General features: G+C 36.7%; 1 protein-coding gene across 3 annotated transcripts in view; it reads right to left on the reverse strand.

Annotated features, from left to right (window-relative positions):
- The window catches only part of BPGM (bisphosphoglycerate mutase), a 48,862-nt gene that overhangs the window by 14,174 nt on the left and 10,937 nt on the right, over positions 1-23,751 (reverse strand). For 2 of the 3 annotated variants that reach the window (XM_074193658.1, XM_074193657.1), the window contains exon 2: positions 15,846-16,506. In XM_074193658.1, the coding sequence (XP_074049759.1) occupies positions 15,846-16,446 (601 nt within the window). In that variant the 5' untranslated portion in view covers positions 16,447-16,506. Of the gene's footprint in view, positions 1-15,845; positions 16,507-17,671; positions 17,800-23,751 lie in introns of those variants that run through there. The other variant, XM_074193656.1, reaches the window with a different exon arrangement.

The following is a 23,751-nucleotide window of genomic DNA, read 5'->3' on the forward strand; positions in this document are numbered from 1 at the left end:
GGAACAGGGGGTGCTATCAAAATATGTAGGTGAATATTGTTCTATTAGGAAACCAGGAGGGATGGGAATACAGGTAAGCCTGGAAGGATTTACATGAACTGATGCTGAACAAGATGAGCAGAACCAGAAGAACATTGTACACCCTAACAGCAACATGGGGGTAATGATTAACCTTGATGGACTTGCTCATTTCATCAGTGCAATAATCAGGGACAACTTTGTAGTATCTGTGACAGAGAATACCATCTGTATCCAGAGAAAGAACTGTGGAGTTTAAACAAAGACCAAAGTCTAATACCTTCAATTTTTTTTAAAGTGCCTCATGTATGGAAACAATGTAAAGATCAGACTTCCATCTGTTGTGTGTGTGAGGGGGAAATGAAGGGAGGGTGGGGAAACGTAAAATTCAAAACCTTACAGAAAATGATAGATAGAAACTATCGTTTTTAATTGGAAAACAAAATATTATTAATAGAAAAAATATGTAAGTGTACAGCAAATTAAACAATTGAGATTTTAAAACAATGTGGATAGCACATCAGACCTATAATTAAGAAGATTCATCTTCATGAGTTCAAATCTAGCCCTCAGGAACTTATATTGTGCAACCCTGGGCAAATCATTTAATCTTGTTTGCCTTAGTTTCTTCATCTGTAAAATAAACTGGAGAAGGAAATGGTAAACCATTCCAGTATCTTTGCCAAGACACCCCTAGAGTCACAAAAAATCAGCTATGACTGAAATGACTCAATAGCAATATCATTAACAACAGAAAACAGAAGCAAGGACAGAAAATATAAGAGAAGTAGAAAAGCTTATTATAATCTTATAAAAATATTCATCCAATGGGATGAAATTGGCTATATCCCTACTTGGGAGAAAGACTCTTAATAACTCTCAAGAATTGTAACTCTATTAGAATATACTTAGCCAGAAGTGATGGATACCAAGATTTCCTATATAACTCAGATAGAATGATTTAAAAACACTTACTCCTTAAAAAGGAGAACTGGAAGGAAGGAGGATGGAGGGGATTAAATGGGGTAAATCTCATTACACTAAGAGGTACAAAAGACTTATGGTAATAGGGAGGAAATGAGAAACACCTGAATCTTTCTCTCAAACTTGGCTTAAAGTTAACTTACAAACACTCAGTTAACTTAAACATCTTACCTTTTAAGTATTAAAAGGGGAAAAGGGGAGGGGGGCAGAGACAGGGATGGGGGAGAAAAAAGGGGAACAGAAGGAAGGGAAGGAAAAAAGGGGAAAGGGGAAAGAAAGGGGAGGGGGTGGATATAGGAGGTCAAATACATTGAAGGTGGTGGTATTCAGAAACAAAGTACTGGGGAATACTGATAAGGGGGGAAAGGGGGAAAATACAAACAGAGGGAAAATAGTATGGAGAGCAATAAAGAGTTAGTAATTATAACTTTGAATATGAATGGGATGAACTCTCCCTTAAAATGTAAGCAAACACTGACGGCTAGGTGGCTAGTGAATAAAGAACCAGCCCTGGAGTCAGGAGTACCTCGGTTCAAATCCTTCAAACACTTAATAATTACCTAGCTGTGTAGCCTTGGGCAAGCCACTTAACCCCATTTGCCTTGCAAAAAACCTAAAAAACAAAAATGTAAGCAAACAGCAGATTGGTACAGCATCCAGATTCTTAGAGGAGAAGCTGAAAGAACTACAGGAAGACATAGACAGCAAAACTCCACTAGTGGGAAGACTTCAACCTCCCACACTTGGATTTGGATAAATCAAATCATAAAATAAAGTTAAGGAGGTAAATAGATTGCTAGAAAACCTAGACATGATAGACTTGTGGAGGAAACTGGGGATAGAAAGGAATATACCTTTTTTTCTGCAGTACATGGCACTTATACAAAAATTGACCATGTACTAGGGCATAAAAACCTAATAATCAATTGCAGAAAGGCAGAAATAGTGAATACATCTTTCTCAGATCATAATGCAATAAAAAAAAATCATGAAATATTGGGCCAGAGAGATATAGAACCAAAACTAATTGGAAACTGAATAACTTTAAAGAAAGAGTGGATCAAACAACAAATTATAGAAAGAATTAATTACTTTATCCTGGATAATGACAATAATGAAACAACATACCAAAACCTATGGGATTCACTCAAAGCAGCTGTGGGGGGGGGGATATATTATATCTTTAAATGCTTACATGAATGAATTAGAGAAAGAGGAAATCAATGAACTAAATATCCAACTAAAAAAAATAGAGAAAGAACAAATTAGAAACCCCCAATTAAATACCAAGTTAGAAATTCTAAAAATTAAAGGAGAAATTAATAAAATTGAAAGCAAAAAACCATTGAATTAATAAATAAAACTAAGAGTTGGTTTTATGAAAAAAAACAATAAAATTGATAAAAAAAAACCTCTGGTCAATTTGATTTAAAAAAAAACCAAATTGTTAGTATCATAAATGAAAAAAGGTGAACTTACCACCAATGAGGAGGAAATTAAAGTAATAATTTGGAATTATTTTGCCTAACTGTATGCCAATAAATTTGACAAAGTGAAATGGATGAATATTTACAAAAATATAAGTTACCCAGGTTAAAAGAAGAGATTAAATACCTATACAACCCTATCTCAGAAAAAGAAATTCAACAAGCCATCATTGAACTCCCTAAGAAAAATCTCTAGGGCCTGATGGATTCACAAGTGAATTTTTTTTTGCAAGGCAATGGGGTTAAATGGCTTTCCCAAGGCCACACAGCTAGGTAATTATTAGGTGTCTGAGGCCAGATTTGAACCCAGGTACTGTGCCACCTAGTCACCCCTCAGGAATGAATTCTACCAAACATTTAAGGAACAATTGGTTCCAATTCTATAAAAATATTGTCAAAAATGCTCAAGGTTCAAAGGAGCCAAGTCTAACAAAGAATAACTAGAAATAGCAAAAAGAACTGGGGTGTGTGTGTGTATGTATGTTCAAGTCATTTTGGGGGAAAGAAGAAAAAGAGACAGGACCATTGAGACTTGGAGTAGATGGTTAATCCATAGTTAGCATTCATGCTACAATGACAAAAAAGAATGATGTTTACTAGAGAGAAGAGAACAAAATGGCTAAGTGGAATTGAAGTTATCTTCTTATATCCTTCTTCTAAAGCAAATCACCAAACCCAGATGGACTCAATGATTGGTGACAAAAAGACAAATAATTGCTGAATCACTCCAAAAGACAGGATAGGAGATGTGGGGTAACAAGTAGTTTATCTGCAAAAAAAGCCAAATGAGTCAACAGTACAAAGTTAGCCAAGAAGCTACTTCATGGTTGAGTTTCACTATGATAGGGTTGTTCTCTAAGATCCCTCTAAGCTCTAAATCTTAGAATTGATGATAACAGTGGTCATGATCCTATTGTACCCTGACCTGATGGGACCATAATTAGAATATTCTGTTCAGTTTTTTTTAATTTTATTTTTTAAGGCAATGGGGTTAAGTGACTTGCCCAAGGTCACACAGGCAATTATTAAGTGCTGAGGGTACATTTGAACTCAGGTCATCCTGATTCCAGGGCTGGTACTCTATGTACTGCACCACCTATCTGCCTCTTATTCTGTTCAGCTTTGAGGAATTATATTAAGAAAGACACTGATACAAGTTTGAGACAGGACAGATGAAAGGCCTTGAGATCATGCCATATGATAATTAGTTGAAGGAACTAAATATTTACACCAAAGAGAAGATTGTGGAGGCTGGGATAACATCTGTATTCAAGGATTTGAAGGGCTATCATGAGGAAGAATTTCAGAAGCATATAAAAGTCAACCAGGGCACATGATTTATACATAAAAGGTGATAATATAAGCAAATTAAGAGATCATGGAATAATTTAGCTGTCAGATTAATGGTTAAGGGAAGAATTTAGGACCAAAGAAGCTATAAAAAGAGTTGCAAAATGTAAGATAGAAAATTTTGATTATATAATAGATTTGATTATATAAAATTTAAAAGTTATTGGTACACATCAAATTAGAAAAAATATTATTTTGTAATTTTACTATCTCATACTTTATTTTTCTTCCTTAAGGATATCGTTTCTCTGTCATCATATTCAACTGAGATCAATGTATATATAATATGGAACCAATGTAAAAATTAACAGAATGCCTTCTGTGGGGGGTGGAGGGAGGGAAGCAAGAATGGGGGAAAAAATTGTAAAACTCAAAATAAATAAAATCTTAAAAAAAAGTATTGGTACAAACAAAATCTTAAAAAAAGTATTGGTACAAACAAAACCAATGTACCTAAAATTATAAGGAAAGCAGAAAAGTGGGAAATTTTGTAACAAGTATCTCTGATAAAGGCTTCATTTTTCAAATATATAGAGAATTGAGTCAAATTCAGAAAACTACAAATCATTTTCCAATTGATAAATGGTCAAAGGAAATGAACAGGCAATTTTCTAGTCATATGAAAAAGTGTTCTTATATGGGGCAGCTTGGTGGTGCAGTGAATAGAGCACCAGCCCTAGTGTCAGGAGGACCCAAGTTCAAATTTGACCTCACACTAAATACTTTCTTTAGTTGTGTGACCTCGGGCAAATTGCTTAACCCCACTGCCTTGTCAAAAAAAAATATTCTAAATCACTATTGCTCAGAGAAATGCAAATTATAATCCTGAGGTGCTACCTATCAGATTGGCTAATATGACAAAAAAGAAAAATGATGGATGTTGGAGGGGATGTGGGAAAACTGGGACACTAACTAGTAGAGTTGCAAACTGATCCAATTGTTCTGGAGAGCAATTTGGAACTATAGCCCAAAGGGCTATAAAATACATTTACACATTGATCCATTAATACCAGTGTTAGGTCTGTATCCCTTCTAGCACTTTTTGTTGGCAAAATATTGGAAATTGAGAGGGAAATTCAACAATTGGGGAATGACTGAATAAACTATAGTATATGAATGCAATGGAATTGCATTGTGCAATAAGAAATTATGGACAGGCAGAGTTTAGACAACCTGCAAAGACTTGTATGAATGATGGAAAGTGAAATGAGCAGAACCAAAAGCTCCATTGTACACAGTATCAGCAACATGATGATCGACAATGAATGACTCAACTCTTCTCAGCAATGCAACAAAGACAGTCCCAAAATGACTAATGATGAAGCATACTAACCACCTCCAGAGAAGGAATGGCTATTATTTGAATATAGACTGAAACACGCTATTTTTCATTCTTTCTAATGTGGAAATGTTTTATATAATTGTACATGTATCATTTCTATCTGATTGCTTATCATCTCAGGGACGAGGGAAAGGGAGAGAAGGAAAAAATTTAGAACACAATTTTAAATAAAGATGTTTTTAAAAATTGAAAAAGTAAAACAAAAAAGCAAACCAGGCCAAAATAGAACTCTCAAATCTAGGTTTCCCAACTTCCTAATTTCTTTGAAGGATACCACCCATCCTTCCAGTCATGCAGCTTCACAGCCTTGGCATAAACCTCAATTCCTCACTCCCCCTCACTGCCTTCATTAAATCAGTTGCTGAAACTTGTTATTTCTACCTACACAACATCTTTTGAATCCAGTCTACCTCATAAGGCTGTTATAAGGATCAAATGAAAGCTTCATAAAGCACTTAGCACAGAACTTGGCTATATACACACACAAGATGCTATATAAATATATATTCCCTTCTCCTCCCCCTTCTTTTTCTTATATCATCATCTAATATTGGTCTTTGCTTTTATCATTCACCACAAGGTTCAGCAAAAAGGCTATAGCAATACTTAGCATGTCTCCTTAGCATGTCTCTTTATCTAAATACTCAGTTTTCCAGTTTCTTAATTCCCAGGATTTCTAGGACAAATATATACGTGTGTGTGTGTGTGTGTGTGTATGAATTTCTCATTTATTCCTCGATAACAATCAACCCCAAAATGATACTAATAAAACCAGCATGATTCCTTAAAGCAAATTATTCCTTTATAAGAAAACTCTGAGAGTTAAAGGAATGTTAGAACCAGCCTCCCCTCCCCTACCTGTGATTTCTCCAGTAGACTTTCCAACTTCAGAAGGTGCATCAAAATATCAAAGAAATGAGGTATAGTAAAAAGAATACTAGATTTGAAATCAGAGGACTTGACTCCACCTCTGCTACTTATTGTCTAACTAACTATTCAGTCTCTTACTGTGTAACTATTCAATCTCTTCTTCCTCACTCACATATAGAAGTTTTCCCCTGTTTACTTTCCATATCCCCAGATGTTTTTACTCCTGGGGGGGCAATGGTATATCTGAGCAGCATAATCTGTTCTTGCTCCCAGCACCATTCATTTTGCCAGCAGACCTGATGTCAAGGCCCCAAGTTGAAGCTTAGTATGCCATCTTGAATTGCCAATTTCCTACCTAGCAACTTACATAGATATCCAATAAGTCTAACCTAAATGGAACCTTTTCTGCCCTCTTGCAGACTTATTTCTGTTAAGGAATGCCATCTTCATAGTCATTTAGGTTTATTAACTTTTCTTCTTCTGGTCCCCTCACTCTTTGTACTCAGTCAGCTGCCAATACTTATGGCTTTTGCCTTCACCCACCCCACCTTTATATTCCCATAATCACTATCCTAGTGCAAGTCCTCTCTGCTCTTAACTATAATAAATAGTTTTATTAATTGATGTCCCTACTTCTAGCCCTCTACAATTCATCTTCTACATATCCATTGAAATAGTTTTCTAAGGCATAAATCTAAGTCACCCATGTTAAAATTATCAATGACTCCCTATGTACAATGGATCAAAAAACTCATTCTAGTGTTTAAAGCCACTGAAAATATGACTTGAAACTTCCTTTCCAACATTACTTCAGATTACTTTTATTTACTTGCTGTTTAAGAGAAAGCAAATGTCTACCCATTTTCCAATATGGTATTCTATCTAACTTCAGGGCATTTTGCCAATACCATTCCCCATCCCCAGATGCCTTCCTCAATTCTACCTTTTAGAATCCTTATCCTTCAAGGAGTAACAAGGTCCCTGAACTTGCCAATTGTCAGTGCTTTCTCATTCCACAAAAATTACCTTGACTAAGTTTATCTTTGTGTATATGTTGAATCACTCAGTAGAATGCAAGTTTGAAAGAAGATACTACTGTATTTTGTCTCTGTATTCCTAGTATTTAGCCATATAGATATATAGATATATAGATCTATATCTATATCTATATATAGTGCTTAATAAATGTTTGTGGTTTTGAAGGAGAAAAGACAGTTTTAGTCATGGAAAAATTTGTCTATTCTTTCTCTATTGAAGCTGTGAGTTATGAAAGAGGCTGTATCCAAAACTACTCTAGAGGAAAAGAGAACTGAAACTGTCCTTGAGAGGCTGAGAGAGTTTTGATCTCAATTAAATGATTTACTATGTCAATGCTGTTCTTTACCTATAGATCTGTTAGATGTAAAAAGTTAACCACAAATATCTCTACAAGTCACCTTTTCACTAGGCTTCTAACATTAAATGGATTGATGGAATCTTTCAGAATTATTCAAAACAAAGATATCACATTTAAATAAGAAAGGAAGAACTTATTAATTGCCTACCTTGTGACAAGCAATTAGGTGACTCAGTAGATAGAGTACTGGGCTTGGAATCAGAAGACTCATTTTTAATGAGGTCAAATTTGGCCTCAGACATTTACTATCTTTGTAACTGAGTAAGTCACTTAACCCTACTTGCCTCAGTTTCCTGACCTATAAAATGAGCTAGAGAAGCAAATAGCTAAAACATATCAGTATCTTTGCCAAAGAAAACCCGAAGTAGGGTCATGGAGAATCAAATACAACTGAAAAACTTGTACCAGGCACTGTGCACTTCACAAATATGATCTTACTTGATCATCACAACAACCATACAAGGTAGGCATGACTATTATCTACATGTTTTTAGGTATTTGCAAGGCAAATGGGGTTAAGTGGCTTGCCCAAGGCCACACAACTAGGTAATTATTAAGTGTCTGAGGCCAGATTTCAACTCAAGTACTCCTGACTTCAGGGCCGGTGCTCTATCCACTGTGCCACCTAGCCGCCCCTATTATCTACATTTTACACATGAGGAAACTGAGGGAGACAAAACTTGAGTGACATAACTGGTTCCTGAGATTGAATTTGAACTCATATCTTTCTGAATTCAGACCCAGAGTTCCATATACTATCTACAAAATCTGTGGCATAGGAACTTAAGCAAAGTAGATTCTTATTATATTTGCAATTCTGCCAACTATGATAATGGCCAAATTATCTGAATTCTCCTTTAATTAACATTCCAACAAATCCTTAATTATCTCTGCTATTTCACAAGAATGTAGGGGCAGGAATGTATTTTGAGGATACCTAAATACTGACTGATATTTTAGAGAACAAGTAGTCCCCTGCCCTTGTAAAATTTTTGATCACAAATAATAGCTTTTGGAGCTTGGAAAAAACCTTAAGAGATCCTAGGCAATTTCCTCTTTTTTCCCCTCCATTGTAAAGATGGGAATAGTGAGTTCAAAATAAATTAAATAGCTTGTCCAAAGTCACCATAATCATCAAATAGGAAACACAAAATATGAACCCAGGTCCTTTGATTCAGACCCCTTTCCATTACACCATGCAAAAAATACAAAGTACATAAATATACTTTAGAAAGGCATAAGGAAGTCCTTTTAGAATTCAAAATTTGCCAGCCAAATTTACAATCAGAACCAATTATTGCCAAAAGTAGGGCAGAAGAACCAGGGTTTTGAAATGGAGAGAGTGCTGAAAGTATTTGCAATGCTTTAGCAGTTTAGAAGCAACCAAAAACAGCTAAACAGATGACATGCTAGTGGCTGCATCCCAAGTCTGTTCTTTGCCATTACTCCTCCCCTAAGTTTTTCCAAGAAGTATGAAGGGACCTATTGTACTACTTTCCCCAAAGTTTATTCAGTCAGTAAGCACTTATTAAATGCCTACTATTTGCCAGATATTGTTTCAAGTGCTGTAGATAAAAAGAAAAGTAAAAGTCTCTGCCCTCAAACAGCTCATAATTAAATCATGTTGCTTGGGCTAGAAAAAAATTGCTATTCATCCTCACACAAAGATGAATTAGAGCTCTAAAACCAATTATTGCTATGCAATGGTAGTCAGTAGGATCCAGCAATTCTTCTGTCAAATACCTAGAATAAGGAAAACATACATATATTAAAATTGAGTTGAATTCTTAGTTCCCATGGTCAACAAGAAAAAACAATAACCATTTTTTTTTGTCTGGCTAATGAATGTAGGACCTTTTACTCTGTGTTCCTTTTCAGAAAGATATAGTTGCTTCTCAGCAGAAAATTGGTGACTAGGCATATCCAGTCTAATCTGAGAAATACTCATTTTCAAAGCTAAGAAAGGTCCATTTGGATATGGAGGAGGGGTGCAGCAAAAAAAGAAAAGGAGAAAGTGTTATAAACACTTAAAAATAAAGATATGGGATAGGGGCGACTAGGTGGCACAGTGGATAGAGCACCAGCCCTGGAGTCAGGAGTACCTGAGTTCAAATCTGACCTCAGACACTTAATAATTACCTAGCTGTGTGGCCTTGGGCAAGCCACTTAACCCCATTTGCCTTGCAAAACCTAACACAAAAAACAGACTTATGGAATCAATCATTGGCTTCCTATAGATGAAGCAATCTAAAGCCATAACAAAGCTGTTTTCAAAAGAAATAAAACCTAGCAACCATATGAAAATACTACAAATGATTAATAATGAGAGGAATTCAAGTTAAATCATTTTTCATTCACATTTAGAGTAGGAAAGGAAAAAAAAAGAAACCATACACTTTAGAGGAGCTGAGGGAAGGTAGATTCCCTGATGTGCTGGCAGTGGAGCTTGGGAGGTAGTCTAACCATTCTGAAAAATCATTTGGAATTACACTAGAAAAACCACACACCTCTCTAATGTGTGATGGAAAAGGGAGGTCCTCAGCTGGAGGATCAATGAAATAAGACAAGTGTTTCCCAACCCCCCCACCAAAAAAATTCCAAGTCTCCTATAGTCACAAAACCATATATCCTCCCTGATCCAGCAATAACACTACTAGGCACATATCCCCGAGGATGCCAAAGAGAAAGAGATATCGTATATACTTTAGAAAAAAAATAATTCTAGCACCTCATAGTAGAAAAAAATTGTAAGGAAAGTAAGTTCCTATTGAATAGGGAAGTGCTGAGCAAATATGGTATATGAAGTACTACATTATGACCTAAGAAAAGATGAATATAAAGATGAAATGATGCAGAATGAAGTAAGCAGACCCACAAGAATTTGCATGATGACTACTTAAGAACCTTAATCAGAACAGTGACTAATGATTCAGAGAATTCTTTCCTATGTACCTCTCTATATCTCAGAAGACAAGTGGTGTGCTACATGATCATGTGTTTTTGGGGGGTGGGGGTTTTTTGGTCTAACAATTCTCTTTTGTTAAAAAAAAAAAGGAAGGTTCTTTGGGGAATAAGGAGGAAATATATTTAGTTTTTCAAGACTGAGAAAAATCAAAAACCTAAAATCCTTTCATATCCACCTTTCCCCTACAGAATTTATTGTAATATGTATACAATATACAATTGTATGTATATACAATACAGATTAGCACTAGAAAAACCTTGGGAACTACCTAATTTAATCCCATTATTATAGGTAAGGAGGCTGAGACCCAGAGATGTGAAGCAATTCTGTGTGTGTGTGTTGCTGACGGCTACTTAGGACATTTAAATTCTTGCCCCCACTTCTCAGTCTATTCCTCTTTCTATTACATTATACTATTCATTCCATCTCATACGTCTCATCTGAAGTCTATCACCACCAGGGGGTGCTACAGATTGCGGAATATAAACCAGTAACTCCTGGGTGGTTGGATTTAAAAGGTTCTCACGGATATTTAATCCAGTTCACTCACTTGGCAGATAAAATAATCAAGATCTAGCTAGGGAAGTGACTCTCCCAAGATCACTTTGATAGTAAGTAGAAATCCAAGAACCAAAACCTAGATATTTCTTATTTAAAGCCAGTTCTGATTCATATCTGGTTTTGGAGGAGAAAGTAAAGCTGGCGACTTGGCACAGCTCCTCTCACACACATATCCAATTCATGTGCTCATTATGGCATCCTAATGTCATGGCTTTCTTCAAGAATGAGATCAATATCATTATGATCATCGATCATTATATTTCTACTATAGTATAAAGTCTTACCTCTTGTACACTGTCTTAATTTTCAAACCTCCCATTTTTCTTTCTTATCCCCATCATCAGTAATAAAAATAGGGATTAGTCCTCTTCCTTCATTGCAGTCTGGCATACAAAGCTGCAATTCAACTCTACTGTTCTTTGCAAATTATCAATTATATTCTAACTGCCAGATGGCATGACCATTTCTTAATCTTCATCTTTCTTGGCCTCTCTGAAGTTTGATGGTGTTGATAATGCTCTCTAGGTTCTCCTGGTACTCCTACCTCTGTCAGTCTCCTTTGCTGAGTCATATGCTCCCTATCTCTGGGTGTACCCAAAGCTCTAGTCCAGGTTCTTTTCCCCTCTCCCTCAACTGCCCCAAACAGGGAGTTCATTAGGTTCCCTGGCTTTGTTTATGCAATTCACTGCCAGACCCTTTTCTCTCCAAGCTCCAATTCAACACCACTGTCTATTGGATATGTCCCTAGGCATCTCAAACTAAGGTTGTCCAAAACAGAACTCATTATCTTTTTCTCCATAAGAATGCAATTCTACATTTTCCCACTTCTACAGAGAGTATTATCATCCTTCTAGTCACTCAAATCTTAATTAATCCTCCCTGTCATCTTCCAAATCCTCATTCTCACTCATTCCATTTATCCAGTCATTTGTCCTCACTTTTCTTACAGTGATTTTTCCCCACAAATTAACTCTTCTCTATTCATACAATTACCATCTAGTTTCTTTTTAAATTTTTTTATTTATTTAAGGCAATAGGGTTAAGTGACTTGCCCAAGGTCACTCAGCTAGGCAATCACTAAATGTCTGAGGCAGGATTTGAAGTCAGGTCCTCCTGACACCAAGACTGGTGCGCTATTCACTGTGCCACTAGTTGCCCCCAAATACCATCTAATTTCAATCTCTCTCTCTCTGTGATTATTGTAATAGGCTCCTAATTGCTCTCTTGAAAACACTTCATAGTGTTCCACTTACATTCTTTTCTTACAACAAACCTAAATCCCCAAAGCATCTTCTATTATAAAAGGTTCCTCCTGTTCCATTCATTTATATACTTTTGTCTTTTAAAGGACTTACAGAATATAACTATAACTGGAGGGCAATTAAACAAGCCGGTCTGACCAAGACCTCCAATTTTATACATAATGGAAGGAAGTTGATGGCATAAGGAATATCGGTACAATTTTAACTATAGAATGTTGTAACCATACATGGACTTCAGTAACCTCTGAGGAAAAGAACAAGAAAAGTGTTGAACCTTAGAAGTTTAAGTTAAACAAAGTCATCCTGATCAAGACATTAAAAAAGGAAGAACAGTTTGGGGGGGAGGGGAGATGATAGGAATTATAGAGTCAGAAGAGACCCATTTGGAATCCTAGAACATAGTTTAGATAACCTCTTTTTCTAATGCCCCCAAAACATCATTCTCAAGCAAAAATTCAATCTTCCTTCTTACCTTTCCTAAAGGATCCTTAATCCTATTTGTAGTACATGTTACCTATAGTTATTAAACATCTTCTTTCAAACTGATTTTATTGAGCATCATATTATGTGAAAAGCAGTGATCTAAGCCATGAAAATAGGTTTTTCTGTTGGGGGGAGCACTGAGGAGAAAAAAAATTGAGGCTGTTGTCTGAAAGTCTACTCCTTTTGTAAAGTCTTATTAAAAGAATACTCATTTCTTCAAATCAGTACATCCTGGGAAATCTGAAGTATATAATCACTATAGATGGAAGACAAGGTCCCTGCCCTGAAAAGCTTACAAGCTGGATGGAAAGATATTAGGGCTTTAGTGGGCTAAGCAGCCTTAAATAGGCAATCTTAAAGTCATAAAACTAAGACTGGAAAAAAAAACCACTAGGTAAAAGCTTACTTATACGGCAAACTATTTTCACTGTTAAAGGAAATGAGGGCTTTATCAGCAACCAATAATAAATATCAACACCTTCACACTAAATATCTCTCTTCTTTATTCATGGCAGTACCTATTCTACACCCACAGTAATATGAAGTTTCTATTCTCCTAGCTGACAAGAGTTGCAGAAGCAATACATCTTAAAAGGAATAGAACTAGGTGGCTCAGTGGACAGAGGTCCAAGTCTAGAGTCAGGTAGATTCATCTGCCTGAATTCAACAAATCTGATCTCAGACATTTACTAGTTTTGTGATCCTGGGCAAGTCATTTAACCCTATTGGTCTCAATTTCCTCATCAGAAAAAGAAACTTGGAGAAGAAAAGCCATTCCAATATCTTTTCCAAGAAAATGCAAAATGAAATCTGGATTGTTGGATTCCACTGAAAAATGACTGAACAACAAAAAGGAATAGAAGCCTGGAAACACATGATAAGTTACAGCTGACAGAAAGACAATCAAAAAAATTTATGAAAAGTAGACATCAGGGGAGGCTAGGTGGCGCAGTGGATAAAGCACCGGCCCCGGAGTCAGGAGTACCTGAACAATCCGGCCTCAGACACTTAATAATTACCTAGCCGTGTGGCCTTGGGCAAGCCACTTAACCCCATTCCCTTGCAAAAAACCTAAAAAAAAAAAAAAAAACCTAAAAAAAAAACCTAAAAAAAAAAAAAGAAAAGTAGACATCACAAGATTTCAAAGTACAGTCATCTGGAGTGAATCTGTGTCTGAACAAAACAAATTTAAGATATTGGTAGTCTGAAACTTTCCCTGTATTTCTGTAATACAAATAATATTATTCATAATTTAAGTTTCCATCTGATCCAGTAAGTATCTGCTAAGAAATCGTTACAAAAAAAGGTCCTGGAGGGTATAAGGACAAAGCTGTTCTTGACCTCAATGAGCTTACATTCTATTAGTGGGTAAATCATTTTTACAGATCAATATAAATGTGATTATTTCAGGAAGGAGAGAACACTTACCACCTGGAACAATGGATCAAACAAAAATTAAAGGTTTCCAAAATGAGCCTTCAAGCCTAGAAGGGAGTTAGGTATCCTGAAAAATTTTATTCTTCTATAAACTTTGGTTCAGAGTCATAATTCTGTTATGCTACTTAAGAATGAAGCAAAGCATATAAGCTATAGAATTTTATTAAACATAGTAGAAATAAAGGTTTTAGTCTTAAAATTTCAGCCATGTGGAAAATCTATTTGGGCTGAGGGCTGGCTCTCTGCTATGTTGAGTAAATCTGGAGAGATTTGTTCTTTTCCTTTATTCTTATAGACATAGACAATCCATTGAGCTAGTCTTAGGAAACAAGAGCATAGCATCTGAAGATTAGTCATGGAAAACAACCTTGAATACATTAAAGCAGCATTTAAGGTTGACAGAAGCTAATCAGAACAAAGAACTCTAGAGTTTGATTCATAATCTGACTCTTACCTAACTAGCTCCTACCTACTCCCTCCTTACTCTTTCTCCTACTTCCATCCATTCCGTAGCTTTGTGGCTCTTCATGGTTGGAAAGCTCTAAATCTTTACCTCCATCTCTTAAAATCCTTGGATCAGTTTAAGGCTCAGCTCATTTCCAGAGAAGCTATTCCAGTTCCCCTAGTTCTTAGGTACTTCTCCTTCACCCCAAGAACTTGGTGAAACAACGTATATAGTACGAACTGAAGTTAGGAAGACCCCAGTTCAAGTCAGTTCTCAGATAACTAACTCTGGGCAAGTCAAGTCATTTAACTTCTGCTAGCCTCAGTTGTCTCAAGTGTAAATTGAGATAATAATAGTACCTACCTGACAGAACTATTGTGAGGAATAAAATATTTGTAAAGAATTTGTCAAAGTGCATATTACATATTTCCTTCCCCATCAAATCACTGCATATTTATTTTGTGTGTGTGTGTGTGTGTGTGTGTGTGTGTCACACACACACACACACGCACGCACACCTGTGACCTGGTATATCCTCTACTACAGGGGCTTCTTAACCTGAAGTCCACAGACTCCCAAGGGATCTAGGGAAAAAGTTTAGGAGGAGTTCATAAACTTGGATAGGAAAAAAAATATGTATGTATATATATATCATTATTTTCACAATTTTATTTGTTGCTAGGTATTTTATGCATTATTCTGAGATGTCCAGAAAATAAAAAAAGTTAAGAGTAATTTGTCATGTCCTTCAGCTCATTTTACAGATAAAAAAAAAAAAAACTGAGGTAACAGGATTGAGTAACTTGCCCAAGGGTCACACAACTAATAAGTGACTGGGGCCAGATTTGAATTCAGAAAGATGAATCTGATTCCAGACCTAGCACTCCATCCTAGTTTTTCTGGCACTCTATTCTAGCTTTTCTGCCTCATATGGAATATACACTTAATAAATGCACATTGAAAATGGAAGGCTCAGGGACTTCATTTTAAATATTATATAATATTATATTTTCTCCTAGCCTTCTCTTTCCATTGTTTGGAAAGAGTAGATGTTTGGGAGAAAAAACAAGTTATTTGATCTACAAAAACAAGATGAATCTCAGACCTGAAATTACAAAGAGGTTGGGAAGATAAAAAGGTATTCAAATATATCTAGTCAGTGTATTAATAACTACATCCTTTCTAAACCAAAAATAGCATATCAGCACATCATGTAAATCTAGTAAGTAGCAAGAAGTTTCATACCTTCCAGATGTTTCAGAAGTGCTCTGCTGCTATTGCCATGAGCAGAGATAAGAATGGTTTTGCCACTTCTCAGTTCAGGGGCAATCCTTTCAGTCCAGTAGGGAAGAAGTCTGTCCAACACTTCCTTTAGACTTTCTGAGCGGGGTAGCTCTTCCACAGGCACATCACAAACCTTGTATCTCCGATCATTGTAGATTTCTTGATAGTAAGGATGAGATTCATCAATAGGAGGTGGAGTGACATTATAACTTCTTCTCCAGATTCTCACTTGTTCTTCACCATGATTCAGTGCCATTTTCTCCCTATTGAGGCCTATAAGGGCCCCATAGTGTCTTTCATTTAATCTCCAGGAGCTCTCCAGTGGAACCCATTCCTGACCCAACTCTTCCAATATCAGCCAAGCAGTATGGATAGAACGATTAAGAACAGAGGTAAAGACAAGATCAAACTCAAAGTGGAGGGCTTTGAGTTGCTTGCCGCAGTTTCGAGCTTCTTGTTCTCCATCACTGTTGAGCTTCTGATCTACCCAGCTGCAAAAACGATTCTCCTTATTCCAAGCTCCTTCTCCATGCCTTAACAAGACAATTTTATACTTGGCCATTGTGATAGTGAGCTTCCCCAAAGCTCTCAAATGGACCCACGTTTAATGATGGCAATACATCTAGAAAGAGGAGGGGGAAAAGGCAAAATGAGTCCTGCTCCTCCTTCAACACTCATTTGAAAAAGGTAGCAAAGATAATCTGTACTTTTTTTTTTTTTTTTTTTAACAATGGACAACTTCCAAAGTAAATTAGCATTCCTTTGAACATCATACCTATCTAGTCGCTCATAGGTTACAGCACACTCTTCCACTATACCTTACAGATAATTAATTACAGGGAACCCAGTTGACTTAGGTGTTTTGATGGCAAGATATTATTTGTTAATTATAAAGGTATCAATTAACAGAACACCTACTACACCCAAATGGTATGCAGTCTTTCCTCCAGAGATAGAAGCAATGTGTATTCAAACTGGGGAGAAGAGGGCTTAATAGCTTGAATTTTTGTCAGGAAATGAGTGGTAGATACCTAACTTCTAACAAACAATGCCTCAGGCTTTGAAGAAGTCCCACCCACCTTTATGAGCTCTACTTTTTCTCACTGGTTAAAGGACCTAGAGAAAAGAAATTATTCCTGGTCCTGGAAAGCTTTCAATCCCTTTCTTCTCTGAAGTCTATTAAAAATGGCTACCCCAGAAAAACATGAGCAAAACCACTTGTATAAAGAAGTCATTCTGAAATGTGGCAGCCATCATTATCACAGGTCATATTCATATCAACAAGCACCAAATATTTATTAAACATATAGCATGTGCCAGACTGTGTTAGATGATGAAGATACAAGAAAAAAAGGGCAGGGGAGGGGAGACCCCCCCCCCAAAGTCTTTTCTCAAGAGGCTTATACTCTATTTGGGGAGAAAATACATATAAATAAAAATAAATGTGATAGCTTTGGAAGGAAACTAAACATCATTACTTGATTATTTTTAAAAGTACTTTCCTGACAACAACTCTGAGTTCTGTAGTTAGTATAATCCACATTTTACTAATGAAGAAACTGAGGCGACCTCTCCAGAGTCACAAACTAACAAATCAGTAACCATATTTAAATGTATCTCCCTAGACTTAAAGTTCAGCACTCCTGTACCATACTGATCCTCATCATCATTCAAAATGAAAAAAAAAAAAAAATGCCAGTTAGTCCAAATAGATCCCAAATAAAAATTCTAAAGGACTCAATGTACAACTGACAGTCATGAAATATAAACAAAATGGTGGCACTCACCTGAATATACTCAGAGGCATTTAACTTTAAAATAAGTCTCATTTCTGCTGTAAAGGAAAGCCTCTGGCAGCAGAAAACATGGGCATAAAAACATGTTATCCAGTGCAGCCGGGTAAAGCTGCCTGGAGGAACAGATAAAAAACCAAGCAAGGTTTGAACAAGGTCAGAGGAGAAAGACACAGATAAAGGGCCCTTCACTCATACAGGCTAGCCACTCCCTTCCAAGTAAGGGCCCCTAGTCCAATGCTGCAATCAGTTATGTCACAAATGTGGTATCAATCCAAATGACTACTTAAATGTATATCCTTCCCCCTCCCAACAGTTTCCCCCCCTCCCCAAAAAGAGGAAATTATTTTCTACTCCTTGATTCTTTCATGAGTGAAAAGGTTCCACCCCAGTTACACTAGGACAGGAGTTCTTTACTTGTTTGCATTATCTACAAAATTGGCAGTCCATGAAGTCTATGATCACCTCAGAAAAAAGATTTTTAAATGCATAAAACACATAGGATTAACAAAGGAAACCTATATTGAAATACAGCTATCAAAGTATTAGATGGTGCAGTGGAGAGAACATCAAGTTTGGAGTCAGGAAGACTAATTTTCCCAAACCTCCAGATACTTCCTAGTTCTGTGATCCAGAAGTCACTTAACTCTGCCTCAGTTTCCTCATCTGTCAAATGATCTGGAGAAGGAAATAACAAATCACTCCAGTATCTAACAAGAAAACTTCAAATGGAGTCAGAAAGAATCAGACAAAAAACTGAAAGATGATAATCAATAACAAAAAATCAAAAATTTAAAAACAAGCGAATGGGGGTGGCTAGGTGGCGCAGTGTATAGAGCACCAGCCCTGGAGTCAGGAGTATCTGAGTTCAAATCCGGTCTCAGACATTTAATTGCCTAGCTGTGTGACCTTGGGCAAGCCACTTAACCCCATTGCCTAGCAAAAACAGACAAAAAATGAATGAGCCCTAGATTAAGAATGTTCCTTGAGGACTCCTCAAGTTTTGAGTCCTTCTAGCTGTCTGCTTTTTCCATGTCCTTTTTAATTCATCTTCCTCCCACAAGGCATCAAAGCTTAGCCAGATGTCTGCTGAACAGTCATTTGACCATTACTGATGAAGAAGATGCAAAGACAAAAAGACCAACAAGATGTAGCCTTGGTAGGGGTTAAATCAAATGTATCCTGCTAAATCATGTACTTGCAAGCATTAGCCCCCAGCCTCTTTGATTTTTTGCAATATGGGGAATGAAGATTATGGGAATCACTAGGTCTTGGGTCTCTTCTGCTATTTTTAGCAACTCATTAATCCTTGAGATTCTTTCCCTGTTTACTAAAAAGACAGTGATTCACTCAGAAATACATCATCTTCAGAAGCAAGGTTAAGACTCTAGACTCAACATTTCTATCTCAGGAAAATGCCTTTTTAAAAAGAGCCCGAGGGTTTGTGAGAAACAAAGGAGGGAAAAGATCTGGAAGCCATTAAGAAGAGGTAGTATTTACATTTAAGCTTTCTCCTTCCAGGCAAGTGTGGGGCTTATGAATTTCTTTGAAGCTAGAGCTAGCAGACAGTGACTTAGGGCTATGGCATCTATTTACCCAGTTAGAAGATCACTGGGGTAAGGTTAGGGAAAAGAGAATCCTCTGCCCCAGTCTTGGAGGCAGGCTAGAAAGGCAGAGATGAGAGAAAAGGGAGTTTCAAGACATGTAAGGCAATAAGGGATTTGTTCTGCAACTCCCCTCAAAAGTAATTAGTGCCAAACTGCAACTCTTGTCTCAAAGGGGCTGTTAGCTATAGCAGCTATCTTTAAAGTAGAATTTCATATAAATGTATATATATTTACATACCCATATATGTACATATATACAACATATATACCACTATCTCCATGTTGTGCATCTAGTGCATACAGTCTTAGCATTTGTATTTATATGTATATATGTGCATTAAACATGTGTATACACATCTCTAAATCTAAACATATGCATGGGGAAGAAATGTTGGAATCCTTTCTACTCTCAACATGTATTCAGCAAATGGACAGAAGAAGAACTGAGGGGATGATTATACAAGAATAAATGGTAAATACTAGAGTACTAGAAAGAGAAAAGGAAAAGGAAAAGAAAGTAATCATTCTATTGCCCTCTGCCCTTAGTCAGTCCATAGCTAGAATGGGTGGTTCTGAGACCCTCTTTTCATAAGGACATTCCCTAACAAATTGGAATGGATTTAGATGAAGTGCCAAGGAATTCAAAACTATGTCAAGAAAAGCTTAATAATTACTCTGTTAATTAGATTAGAATAGGGGGCTCTCTGCCTTCACTTAAGCCCTCCTTAACTCTCTCTCCTAGACTAATGCTGCCATAGGCCTTTTTTTTTTTTTTAAGATTTTTTTGCAAGGCAAATGGGGTTAAGTGGCTTGCCCAAGGCCACTCAGCTAGGTAATTATTAAGTGATTAAGTGTCTGAGACCGGATTTGAACCCAGGTACTCCTGACTCCAGGGCCGGTGCTTTATCCACTGCGCCACCTAGCTGCCCCTGTCATAGGCTTCTAATTCATTCTCCTCTCTTCAATCCAGCCTCTCTATAGATATTAAAATAATCTTCTCAACATAATTTTTGGATATGCCCAACTTGGGAATTTGTCTTGCTGGACTATGCATAATTATTCGAAGGGGGTAGGAGGTGGGAAGTGGGAAGAAAAGAATAGATTTTTGTTAATTCAAAACAAATCTGATCTTGTGATTACTTGGGGCTCCTGAACTCAACTGAATCCCTATTGCCACTAGGATAAAATACAAACTCAGCAGTTTGTCATTGAAAAGTCTTTCATGGACTCATTATAAAAAAAAATAATAATCCTACCTACTTCCAGAGAAAGAATTGATGGAGTCTGAAGATTGAAGCATACTTTTTTTTTTTACATTCTTTATTATTCTTGGGTTTGCTTTTCTTTTGGCCTATATTTTCTTTTACAACAGAGTAATATGAAGATGTTTTACAAGAATGTCCAGGGATAATCTATAACAAATTACTTGCCTTCTCAAAGAGGGAGAAGGGAAGAAAGGGAAATCATTTGGAACTCAATTTCAAAAAACACTTAGAAATTTTGTATACACGTAATTGGGGGGAGGGGAGAGAAAATCAAAGTCTCACAATAAAGTACTACCTTTCCAGACTTTTCCCATTACTTGTTTCATATGCTCTCTGTTACAAGTCAAATTGGTTTCCTGGCTCTTCCCTAAAGATCTCCAACTCCCTAGTCATTAGTGTACTTCACCCTCCTTAATCATGTATATACATGTTAATCTCTTGTAGAATAAGTTCCTTGAGCTGTTTTGCCCCTCCTATTTTTGTCAGAGCATCCCCAACACCTGAAATATAGTAGATGCTGAATAAATGTTTATTGGATTGGTTCTACTGAAGGATCCAAGCTCCTTTAGCCTAGAAGAGTAAGGGATAGTCTAGGATTTAAGACCGGGGTTATAAAAGATTAGGGTATGTTAAGAATGAGGAGTAGGGTTGGGTGGAGTATGGATTAGCAAAGTTCTAAAATGCCAAAGGCTTTCTCTTGGGGTCAGTTCTTGGTCAAAGAAAGTATTCTAACAAAAGCTGGAAATTCACTTGTTATAAATGCTATAAAGACTTTTTGTTTGGGGTTGAGACTTAAGTCCTAAAAAAGGAAAGAGAGGGAGAAGGAGGAGGAAGGAATCTCTGGCTTTTGGTTCTTTTTTCTTATCTTTAAAAAGCAAAGTAAAAATAAATTAGCCCCCTACACACACACACACACACACACACACACACACAGGTTCTGTACCGTGCTCCTCCTATTCAGACTGTTTGTTTAATCTTTACAACTTCAGGGTCTTTTGGAGTTGTACAGCAGAACACGCCCTTAAGGTGTTGTGTTTGTTAGGCCTTCCTAACCAAAGAAACCAAGACTTCAGGGAAGTGAAGTCAAGAAATAAAAAGGAATTGAATTTTAGTGAGGGAGGGTTGGGGCAAAGTCATCAGCTTCACTTTCTCCAAAGGTGTCATCTGGGAACCAGTGGCCAGATATGAATCAGTTCAATTGGAAATGGCCCTGGATGTGAATTAGATGTCTACTAAAGTTGAAATATATTAAAATCAAAGGGAAAAATCATGAAAGAATATAAGGAACAAGGTAGGGGCAGATCAAGTGAGAGGATAATATCAATAATGCTTGGAAGAGAAAAATAAACTTCCGAATCCTGAAAAGTAAATTAAATGGGAGAGAAGGAAGCAAATCTAAATCCTATTAATAATTCAGCCATCTATTGAAGAATGGCTGAACAAACTATGTTTTCCATATAAAAGTAATGGAATAGTAATCTATCCAAAGAAAAAGGGAAAGAAAATCCCCTGTAATGTGAACTGAGTAGAATCAGAAGAATAATTTATATAAGGACCACAACATTTTAAAGAAAAACTACTTTGAAAAATTTTGATCAATGCATGAACAGCATGCATCAACCCAAGACAGAGAAGTTGATGGGACTCGGAGTGCAGAAAGACATTTTTGGACATGGCAACCATTTGTATTCATTTTGTTTATGCTAATTTTTTTTTTTAAAGAAGGGATTTTTTTTCCCCCTTTCTCTAGGTTTTGGTGACAGGGGAAGGGAGGAGAGAGAAGGGTTAACAATAGAGATGGCTGAAAGCAAGAAGACTATTGAAACTTTTTTTTTTAATTCATTGAAGGGAACAGAAAGAAGTACACTTAGGGGAACTTGGAAATAAACTTGTGCAAGCAGCTAGGTGGCACAATGGACAGAGCACAGGACTTCATGTCAGGCGGAGAAGAGTTCGAATGTGACTCAGGCACTGGCCACTTACTAGTTGTGTGACCCCCATTGCCTCGCATCAGTGGGGCATCAAGGGCCATCTCTAGTCATCCTGATTCATATCTGGCCATTGGACCCAGATGATTCTAGAAGGGAAAGTGAGGTTGGCGACTTAGCACAGCACCCCCTCACTCAAATCCAATTCATGTACTTGTCTTGGGCATCACCTCCCTGATGTGATCTTCTTCAAGTATTAAGGTCAAACGTTTTTAAAAAGCAACAAGACAAACCCTTTGATCCAGCAACACCAATACTAGATCTTATATCCCAAAAAGATGAAAGAGGAAAAGATCCACAAGTATAAAAACAATTTATAGCAGCTCTTTTTGTTGTGGCAAAGAATTGAAAATTGAGGGGATGCCCATCAATTGAGGAATAACTGAATATTTTTATGGTTATATTAATGTTATGGAGTACTGTTGTTCCATAAGAAACCATGAATGGCAGGACTTTAGAAAAGCCTGGAAGGTCTTGCATGGTCTAAGGCTAAGTGAATTGAACAGATCAAGAACATTGTACACATTAACAGCAACTTTGTGAAATGGTCAATTATGATGATCAGAGTTCCTTTCAGCAGTTCAGTGACCTAGGACAATCCTGAGAAACCTATTATGGTTAATGCCATCCACATCCAGAGGAAAAAAATCATAGAGTCTGAATGCAGTATAAAGCTTACTGTGGTCACTTTTTTTAAAAAAAGATTTTTTGCAAGGCAATGAGATTAAATGACTTGCCCAAGGCCACACAGCTAGGTAATTATTAAGCGTCTGAGGCTGGACTTGAATTCAAGTACACCTGACTCCAAGGCCAGTGTTCTATCCACTGGGCCACCTAGCCACCCCAACTATGGTCACTTAAAAAAAATGTTTTTTTTTTATCATGGTTTTTCCCTTTTAGATTTAATTCTTCTTTCACAACATGATCAATAAGGAAATATGATAAACACAATCGTACATGGTGTAACCTATATCAGATTGTTTACTGCCCTGGAGAGGGAGGAGGAAAAAGGAAGGTGGTAGAAAAATGTGAAACTCAAAAGCTTGTGAAAGAATGAATGTTGAAAACTATCTTTGCAGGAACTGGAAAATTGGAATTGGAAAAAATAAAAACAAATAAAGCAATGACATATAATTCTCTTTTTATGCTCTGTCACGTATATGGAAATGTTGTCAGTATTTAAACTGAGAATAAAACATAAATTGAGTTGGACT

Source organism: Macrotis lagotis, chromosome 7 (assembly GCF_037893015.1).
Source record: "Macrotis lagotis isolate mMagLag1 chromosome 7, bilby.v1.9.chrom.fasta, whole genome shotgun sequence".
Classification (NCBI taxonomy): Eukaryota; Metazoa; Chordata; class Mammalia; order Peramelemorphia; family Peramelidae; genus Macrotis; species Macrotis lagotis.